At 45.7% G+C, this 10,387-nt stretch overlaps 1 protein-coding gene across 1 annotated transcript; it reads left to right on the top strand.

The window, feature by feature from the left end:
- The first annotated feature begins 7,679 nt into the window (after positions 1 to 7,679).
- On the top strand, positions 7,680 to 9,410 carry LOC119656318. The gene has a single exon (XM_038062769.1). The coding sequence runs from the start codon at positions 7,680 to 7,682 to the stop codon at positions 9,408 to 9,410; it is 1,731 nt and encodes a 576-aa protein (XP_037918697.1).
- The last annotated feature ends 977 nt before the right edge of the window (positions 9,411 to 10,387 follow it).

Raw genomic sequence — 10,387 nt, forward strand, 5'->3', positions numbered from 1 at the left:
ACAGCAAATTCTCTCCTGTCGTGACGTACAATAAACTGAACTTCTCGGGATTTTGCTCGGTATCGGAGTTCGAGCGCATTATGCCCGCCATCGCTCGCAGCGGTCAGTAGAGCGTTCAACCCCTGACGTTCATCGATCCATTTCCACGATTCCGTAGTCAGTCAGATCTTATCACGCTCCTTCGGGGCCCTTAGAGGTCCCGGAAATTTGCTGGTCACACCGTAATTTCGGAGGTCAAGCGACTAAATGTACCAGAGGATGCAATATCAACGAAAAAAAATAGGCCCGCTGGTTGCCTTGACATCAATAGTAGCAGTCGCCAGAAGTCCTGGCAAATCTGATTTGTTTTGTGAGAAATCGTAGGGGGCGGTACATTTTTTGGTCTTTTCATTTTACTTGCCGAAGTTCCCGATGACTTGCTAACCGATTACCCGTTTCGTAAGGCGGATCTATACCTTGATCTAGTCCTACTCCCCGCACGCAAAGCACGGACGGCCTCTGCAAACTCAGAGATGGTGACTGTTAACGCTACCACCATCTGGTATAGCTAAGCCACTTGGCTTGATTTGTCGGCAGACACCTCACCAACCATGGGCTGCGTATGAACCTCATGAACCGGGATGACCTGTGTGCTCTCCGGAAGCCTCTGCAGCCACAAAGACTATAGCAGTATTGTCAACTTTGTCACCACCCACCTGCATCATTTTACGCAGCAGTTGGTTTGGCGCACGGTCACCTAGCATTAGCTCTGCCAGTAAATGGTTAAGTTTAGCCCTCTCACCCACTGACAGGCGTTTTATCAGCTGCTTTTTTAAGTGCCTATAATAGCAGTTCTCGAGGACGTCGGAGACGAGTTCAATTGCTTCCTCGTCTAGCCTGACCAGGGCGTAATTGAAACGAATGGCATCCGCTGTGTCGCCGGGCAATAGGGGGCAACCCTAAGCTCATCGATGGAGAATCTGAATCCAGACTCAACGGACGAGCAGAAGCAGCCCCCTCCTGTCTGCACTCCTGACCCAGGGCTCCAATCGGCGCCATCTGTAGAGGCTGAAGTCTTGCTCATGGGTAAGCACCTGCCAACGGACAGCAAGCAGCCTTCGGGCAAATCGCCTTCGATCAAACCGCCTCCGGGCAAAACACTTTTGGCAAATCACAACCATGCCGAGGTTGAGGTGAAAGGATCGTTCGGGGCACCTGCGACTAAGGGAAAACCGAAGGGGCAGCGGCCTCGAACGATCCCAGCTCTTCGGCACAAAAAGCAGCAAAGAGGTCTCGGCCGGAAACGGCTAAGCCTTCATTCGCAGCCAAGGGTATCGAAGCCGATGGATGGATCTTGTATGGCGACTCTAATCCATCCGGTTACCATACTCCTCCTAGCTGTAAGGACTGGATCCTCGCAAGGCATTAAGCTTCGTTTTGAGTCGGTAGGTGTACACCGTAAACTGTTACGGCTAAAGTTTGCGACGAAGACACGAACGAGTGACTCAGGCAGTACTGCTCCTCCTTCAACGATGTGTGGGAGGGTGCGCGACTAACACCAAAATTGTCTCTGAGCTACAATCGTTCAAAAAGTGCTTCCTCTGGAACAACTTGGGGTCCAGAATAATCTCAACACTTTCATGTGTATGTTGCTAGGCAGCAAAATAGGAGAGAGAGCTGATAGGCCGGGAACTTTCCTTATTATCGGCGTTCTTGAACCCGAAGTTAAGAAGGTTTGGGGACGAACGGGCTGCGGTTTTACTACGGGCTTGGGACCGCCACGTTGCAAGTGTCGGCTCTTAAAACCATTGAAGGGGACTTGCAGCCCTCGGCATCTTCATCTGAACCGTAGATGAGGTGTATCAGGCGTGGGACCAATAGCTGCAAGACATTTATATACCTCATATAAGAACCGTGGGTTGTTGGTGGAATAGTCAGGGGCCTAAACTTCCAACACGTTGACCTGCTGTATGCCAATGGAAGTGATCAACCCCGCTCCTGTATGGTAGTCTCAAAAGACTTCCAGACTAATTCGGTTAACGGCCTATGTGATGGCGACACCACATCGGCCAAACTAACCATAAAAAGTCAACAGGGAGATAAAGAGATACTATGGTGCTCTACATATTTCCCCTATGACGCAGTGACGCAGAAGAAGTTCCCAGTGGAACATTCATCCAAACTATCCAATCTGCTAAAAGTAAAGGCATGGGGGTAATAGCAGGATGTGATATCAACGCTCAATACATATGCTGGGGAATCTCCAACATCAATGCAAGACGATCGAGACTACTGGAGTATCTAGTAGGAACCGATTTGCAGATCCTTAATTTGGATAATGAACCCACTCTCTTCAACGTGGTTAGGCGGGAGGTTATCGACATCACGGTGGAATCCCCTGAGATCGCGGTTCCGGTCGCAGTGTGGAGAGAATCAAACGATATCACAGACGCATTGATTTTGTAATGGGTATGAATCCACCTCCACCCACTCCATTTCGGGATCTGCGCAAGGCTGATTGGACGACGTATAAAGTAGAACTGAGCGCCCGAATCACGATTCGAAGCGCATCGAATCCATCGTTGGAATTGAGAAGACAACCCAGATGATCACAACTAGCATGAGAAAAGTTTTCGAAGAAAGCTGTCCGCTCAAGATGCTAAAGAAGGGTTAAACAATGTGGTGGAACTAGGATTTGGCAAAACAGAGGGGAACGGCAAGGATCCTCGTCAATCGTGCTTTGAAGTGTGATTCAGCCGCTAGCTGGAATCGCTATAAAGAGGCACAGAAGACGCTTTACGATGACCTGTAGAGCCTTCGACTACCCATGCAAGATGATCTTTGTAAGGAAACGCGATCTTTGTCCAAGAATGATTCTCAGGATACACTGCTATATTGAGTGGTACTCGCACTCTGCAAAGAACTGCAATAGAACCGAGCTTAATAGGATTCACGAACCGTTTGTTCAAGGGTCGCTGCAGTCCTACTCACCAGAAGTTATCAAGGTGTTTCTGCAACTTCTCCTCCTGGACATCCACTTCAAATATATATGCCGTTGAGGACTGGTATATGAGTCAGGTCCAAAAATTGGCTAAGTTGACCGTGAAAGTCCGCCCGCAAAGATTGAAGCTCCATCAAAGTGCTCGCTCGACACGTTCTTGCACGCCTGTGTGCTAACCAGGCTCGGGAATGTGGAGGGGGTCCTTTGATGGAGCTCCACGGTCAACTTAGCCAATTTTATTTTTAGTTTCTGGGATAGCTCTGCCCTCTAGGTCGTTGTCGGCCACTTAAGATGATCGATCTGATCTTCCTACCCACTTTTAACACTACAAATGGCGCCCAACATGGGGCCCAACATTTCCTGGAATTTGTTATTTGCAGGTTTTCTGAATCAAGTGGAAGATAGCCTATTCCGGCTCACAACTTCGTTTGGTGGTGTCGGATAGAGAATCAATAGATTCTCAATATTGTTCCCGGCTAGGTTTCACGTACACTTGCCTTTAGATTTCTAGTTTTAGGTTTCACACCTTTTTCCCCGAAAGCAAGTGTTCCTAAGCCTCAATTTCCTTCCCCACTATGTAACGTAGAGTTTGCTGTCCTATCCTTGGCAGAATACCATAAGAGCTAGTCATTTGTTGTGTTTGTCTTGAAATTCAACTTCTCGTAGGTGATTGCCTTCCTGAAGCCTCTGGATCTACGGGCCTTTGCGGGTATAAGCTGAAAGGTATTGCCGTCCGAGCTTCTGAGGAGTGTCCTTCCCTACCTTTATGTGAAACGGCTATCTCTTCGTTTCAGCATTTGGAAAAAATTAAATATTCTTTCTTCTTCGTAGGGATGAAGGGACGGGTTGAGATGGCTTTTGGTCATCCGAAAGTTTTCCGGGAGTTAATTACAGGAGTTTAGTGGTTTTGGGGGTCTGGTGAACGGTTGCCGAAAGGGAGAGGTTTTTTTTGGGGATTGTGAGTTGTGAACTGTTGGCGAAAGGAGGAAGTTTTTTTGATTTGAGTTGTGAACTGTTGGCGAAAGAAGTTTTTTTTTTTGATTTGTGGTGCGAACTGTTGGGGGAAGAGAAAAGTTGGAAAGTCTTCGGAAGATGAAAGCAAAATAGGACTTCCTCCCTCTCTTTTCCTCCTTGCTCCCGCGGAACTTCTTTATAGGGACATCCTCAAAAATGATAAACTGGCCTGAGGATATCGAGGAAGGGTGGGAACCTCAGGGGCCGCGCCTCATTCAAAATCTGAGGCAGAAGAGGCAATAATTGGAACTGTGATCCGTCGTGGATCGTCCCCTCTTTGATCGCGGCACTCGGGTCCAGGGACTTACGGCCCCACGCGCGCGGTCGAGCCGTTTTTTAAGGTTTTGTGTAAACACAAAACCTTATTAAAATCGGTTTACTGTCTGTCTGTCTTTTTTTTGTTTTTCCCGATGGAAGGTGGAAAGCTTCATAAGCTACTGCAGGCTCCTGCCACACGGTTATGTGGGACTCTTACCCACTAAAACCGCCTCCTTCTCCTTCGACTCTTCCCGCGGGACTCCCATTTGGTATTACGTCGCGGGGCTGGATCAGAATTTATTCTGCGCTCATGTCAACATTCGTGTTCTTCTCGCGTTCATTCTTTCGGATGACTTCCTCCTGCCTAAGCTTCTTTCCGATGGCTGTAATCACTTTTTCAACTTCGGTCCATATCCCCTTGGCTTTCACCATAAGCTCCATGATATTTTCGGGTGTAAAGTGCTCCCCGGTTGTAGCTTCTAATGTAGCCCTTTGGGTTTCGAACCTGGGGCAGTGAAAAAAGACGTGTTCTGCGTCCTCTGGAATGTTTGCACACTGTGGGCAATATGGCGAATCATCACGCCCAAATCGATACAGATATGCTCGATAGCCTCCGTGTCCGCTCAAGAATTGAGTTAGGTCGAAACCTACTTTGCCGTGAGGTCGCTCGATCCATTTCCGGGTATCCCATATGATTTTGTGAGTCCAACGGCCTTTTTCTGACTCGTCCCACTTCTCTTGCCATTCCGCGACAGTTTCAGCTCGTTCGAACTGTCGCCGACGGGTAGGAGATTCTCCGGTGAGGTACGTTCGATCGTAAAGTCGTTGTATTTCTTTCGCCAGAATCTCAATCAGGATCATTCCTGCTATCACGCAAGCTGCTTCATTAGAAATTGTTCTGTAAGCGCAGCATGTTCGGAGTACACTTATGCGATACGCAGCTCCAATCTTTTTCTTATTTATTGTATTTTCCAGCGCATCTGCCCATACTGGGGCTGCATACAGTAGGATCGAACTGACCACCCTTGAAATACGGAGTCGACGGCTCGGCCTTGGGCCACCTATATTTGGTAGCATTCTCGCAACCAGCGCTCCGATGATATATGCCTTGATTGCTGCACCCTCCACATGCAATCTGAAATTGTCTGTCTGTCCATCTGTTTTTTTTTTTTTTTGGAGGAGGTGGATATCTTCAAAAGACTCTGGCCTGGGCACGCCAGAGTGTGGGATTTTTACCCACTAAAACTACACCCGACTCCCCCCCTACCCCGTGGAACCACCTTTACATCACGGGGCGGAGTTAGCTTACTTTAACGAGGTCTCCTTCCGTCTACCCGCGGGGTTCGTAACCGCGTCTTCCTCACTTCTTCTGTTTTGCGCAGTTTTTCCTAGATTACAGCAATCATGGAATTGATCGCATCCCAGTCTTCCTGACAGGCTACCATTCTTCCGACAAAATTTTCCGGTGATAGCACTTCACCTAGAGTTTCCTGCAGGTTCCTCCTTTCTTCCACGAACCTAGCACACGTCTGTCTGTCTGTCCGTCACACGCATTTTTCTCGGAGACAGTTATAGCGATTGACACCAAATCTGGTAGAAAGGTGGAAACTGTGAACGCTCACGCATACAGCAAATCACATCATTTTACGTCGAATTTAAGGGGGGTTCCCATACATGCAAAAGGGGGTGTAAAATTTTTTTCATCAAATATAGTCATGTGGGGTATCAAATTAAAGGTCCTATAAGTACTTTTCAAAGTTTAGTTTTGACATTCGTTGAAAGGGTAGGGAGCACGGGGGGTTGAAAGTGATCACTTCTTTAAGGGGGCCATTCTCAGAAACTACCAAACCGAAAAATTGGAAAAAAATTAAGGAGGCTGCCACTATATGGTGTCTGGGCTCCGAAATACTTTCCATGCCGATATCTGTTTAAATAAAGTTAATAATAGTATATTACTACAATTTTTTGTAATTGGTTAGAAACCCCCCCTTATGTTCATCCTAGTACCATGAAATTTCGCAGTGATATAGGCTATAATATAGAGCATGATCTTACCCAGTTTGGTGGAAATCGCACTATTACTAATAAAGTTATAATACCTCAAATTTGTTGCTTCTTTCAAAATTGAAGACTATGAATGTCAATATCACCCGAAAGTGGATACTCTCACATAATATATGGATATATTACGTGCTACGTACTAAGAAATACACAAAACCTTTCGTACCTGAAGCGTCCAGCTTCCGGTTTCCCGACTTATTTTTATTTTATTTTCCAATTTTAGTTCGCGTTCGGGTTGCTATTCGATAGGCCGTCGCGAAGTCCCTGTTAATGCCTATTTTGGAATCCGGTGCGGACCCACGCATCGGAATAGACTCGTTGATTTGTAGTAATGAAGCGTGAGGGATCAAAGCGCTCAAAGGACCCCCCCCCCCAGGTTCCCGAGCCTGGCTAGCACAGAGGCGTGTAAGAACGTGTCGAGCGAGCACTTTGATGGAGCTTCAATCTTTGCGGGCGGACTTTCACGGTCAACTTAGCCAATTTTATTTTCAGTTTCTGGGAAAGCTCTGCCCTCTAGGTCGTTGTCGCCCATTTAGGATGATCGATCTGATCTTCCTACTCACTTTTAACACTACACATAGTCAGACCGACATAATGTCAAACGGTCAATGAGGATTTATGTTTAGTAGATACATCCCCCATCTACTAATCATGGTTAGGCAGTCCGGGCATGCGTTGAATAGATTGGACGACGCTATCCAAGTCATTGTCCTCAAAGTTGCCGCGCATAGGAGCTTAGAGTGAAAAGAGCACTCCGATGGACTGGCCAAGTGGGCCAGAGAGAATCTCTCGGTGGGAGCACTGGAAACTGTGATGGCCGGAGTTTACTCACAATATTTAATTGGCATTGGCTTCAGATGCCGATGGCGGGCTCCTCTGAATCAGGGAAGATCCTATAAGAAGAGAGACTAGCACAATTGTGTCACTAGTTAAACAATTTTTTGGGGACTCAAAGAAATCTCTGTTTCAGAAGTGGAAAAATGCTATTCTTCGTAAATTCTGCGGGTTAGCTGTGAATATCTAATTTAACTAGATTCTGCTCGTTGGCGGATCTATTAGGCTAATAACCTCCACTCCAGTTAACAGCCCCAAATACAATTAGGCTTTCCAAAAATCCGGAAGGATGCACTTAAAGGAAAGTGACGCGTAGATACCCCATGACTAACAGAATTATATTACGATTGGGGAGTTCATTACATAAAGGAAATCACAATCGAATGTTAACGACTGTCTCATTATCCCCACGCCATTAGTTGTAAGTGCCATATCCTGGCTCGATAATTAGTTGATTTCGATACAAATTGAACTTCCTCATTGTACACCAAACCAGTCTAGCTATGACCCAAAACGGTACGGTTTAGTCAGAATGAAAGTACCGAGAATTATCGTCCAAGTGCTTTTGATAACTTTGGGTGGAGCAGGAGTTGTCGCTTTGGAACTTAAAGAAATAGTTGAGGAATTAACCAAAATTGACGACTTCCAGACTATTGTATGTTTCAGCAATGACATCAAAGGAGCCGAATTGGCAGAAGAATTACTTGGGAGAGGATCCCCCGTGGAGACCATCCCCAAGCTTCGGTGGAATCAAGGTGTCAAGACAAAAGCCATGCTCAACACCAATGTCTTGAATATTGCCTTTGTCTCGCATTCCAATAGAGAAAACATCCTTCAAGTGGTTAAGACTGCATTGGAGGACAACTTGCTGGCGAAAATAATTTTCTACTTTCTCTCGGAGGTGTCCCATAATATTAACCTAAAAAATTTTAGTGAATCTTTGTGGGAAGAACGAATCCTTAATAGTTTGATGGTCGTAAATGACAGTGTGTTTACATATAATCCATATCCTGAAGTGAATCTCGTCGAGGTCACTTCATCAGAGTCGCTTAAATCAATTTTTCCAGCAAAATTAGTTGATCTCCATGGAACCGCAGTAAAAGTCGTACGTTCGATCGATATATCACGTCAAGTAGAATATGTTGATCGGAATGGAAACATTCAATTTGGGGGATACTTTATGAAAACCATTCTCGCATTCATCCAAAAACACAATGGGACGTTTGTCGAGCAAACAGCGAAAAAGGATATGAGTGATGTCGGAGAGATGTTAATAAATAGGAAGATCGATTTTGTTTCATTGGCGATGACGACGGATATGAAAAGGGTGCAGCTGTCATACCCCTTATCTAGCATTGCACCATGTGTCCTGATTCCATATCAAAAGGAACTTCCCAGAGTATATTATTTGATGCTACCCTTCCAGCTGTCTGGCTGGATGTTATTTGGTGCTGGAGCTTTACTACTTTTTTCCGTAATCGCGGTTACCGAACTTCTCCACAGAAAAAGCCTTGCTTCTATTTGTCAGGAAACAGCCTTCCTGGTCTGGCGGATAATTACCCAACAAATACACTTCCCAGCAGAAGTAAGGACGAATCAGTGGATGATGCTCATCATATTTTTGGCCACTCTTCACTTTATGTTACTTTTGAGCCTTTACCAAAGTGGATTGAGCAGTTTTTACACTAAATCTATTCCAGCTAGGCAAATTGACACCCCCGAGGATCTAGTAAGGACTTCATATAAGCTTTTGTCACCACGTCTTCATCTGGACTTTATGCGACAACATGAACTATTTCCTAAAACCGTTCTGGACCGTTTCTTGGTGGATGATTCTTTAGTGAAAGCAAATCTAAAACAAATGGATCCTAGATTCGGGTACCTGCCACCATCTGAATTTAAGGATATTCTAAGGGAACTGGAACAACGTCCTTCAACCAAACTTTTCCATTTGACGAAAATATGTACACCAAGATCATTGCTTAGTGTCGTAAATCAAAATGAATCCCCATTCAAGGATATATTTGACGATGTCATTTTTCGTCTTGTTGACGCTGGATTGATGCAGAAGTGGGAACGGGACACTGTGTACGAACTGAAGCAAGTAGGCTTCGTGAGAATGGAATTAGTAAGCGAAAGCCTCCTGAGACCCTTGGAATTTGAAGAACTGTATTTTGTGTGGGTGATCTACTTAGTTGGTGTTGTATTGAGTGCCATTGTTTTCTGTATGGAAAAAGTAAGGAAGAGCCGAATTTGGAACTAATTTGATAAAAGGGAAGGTTCTCGGCTCAAAATTGGGTACGGTCTAATGCACTGCATAAATTGCATACGAAAAATAAAATGAGTTGTATTGAACAGTCAAATTGGCATTTTGTTTTCTCTTGAAGGAATTAAGAAGTTACAACAACAAACAGTTATTTATCCTACCGGCATCTCCATCAATAGCGATTTCTGAAACCTGGTTGGATGACAGGAATTTAGATTCCGAGCTCTTCGAAGGTTACTCTGTCTTTCGTTGTGACAGAGACTGGAGACTGTGCTGCGTTTGGCAAGATAACTGGCAGAGGTGCCCTAATAGTTGTCCCCACTCCATGCCGAAATCATCTTTGCCCCTTCCTCCTCCTCCTCCTGCGTTTTTGTCATCATACGACTCTTTCTGCCAAACGTATTCCCCTTTATCATATCGTGTGTATACTTTCCTTGCCTCAGCCCGCCTTCTCAGTACACGAATTTTTTCGACAGATTATCAGAGGTACTAATCGTTTTGTATTCCTCACTTCCTTTCAGCCTCTTTTGCGAATTTAATTTTCCCTGCCTAATAACTCCACCCACCCTTCATCATCATCAACGGCGCAACAACCGGTATCCGGTCTAGGCCTGCCTTAATAAGGAACTCCAGACATCCCGGTTTTGCGCCGAGGTCCACCAATTCGATATCCCTAAGAGCTGCCTGGCGTCCTGACCTACGCCATCGCTCCATCTTAGGCAGGGTCTGCCTCGTCTTATTTCTCTACCATAGATATTGCCCTTATAGACTTTCCGGGTGGGATCATCCTCACCCATACGGATTAAGTGACCCGCCCACCGTAACCTATTGAGCCGGATTTTATCCACAACCGGACGGTCATGGTATCGCTCATAGATTTCGTCATTGTGTAGGCTACGGAATCGTCCATCCTCATGTAGGGGGCCAAAAATTCTTCAGAGGATTCTTCTCTCGAACGCGGCCAAGAGTTCGCC

The sequence above is a fragment of the Hermetia illucens genome, chromosome 4, assembly GCF_905115235.1.
Source record: "Hermetia illucens chromosome 4, iHerIll2.2.curated.20191125, whole genome shotgun sequence".
Taxonomy (NCBI): Eukaryota; Metazoa; Arthropoda; class Insecta; order Diptera; family Stratiomyidae; genus Hermetia; species Hermetia illucens.

Excerpts from the sequence above, each read along its gene's own strand:
- LOC119656318 (XM_038062769.1), top strand. The coding sequence starts at position 7,680 with ATGAAAGTACCGAGAATTATCGTCCAAGTGCTTTTGATAACTTTGGGT.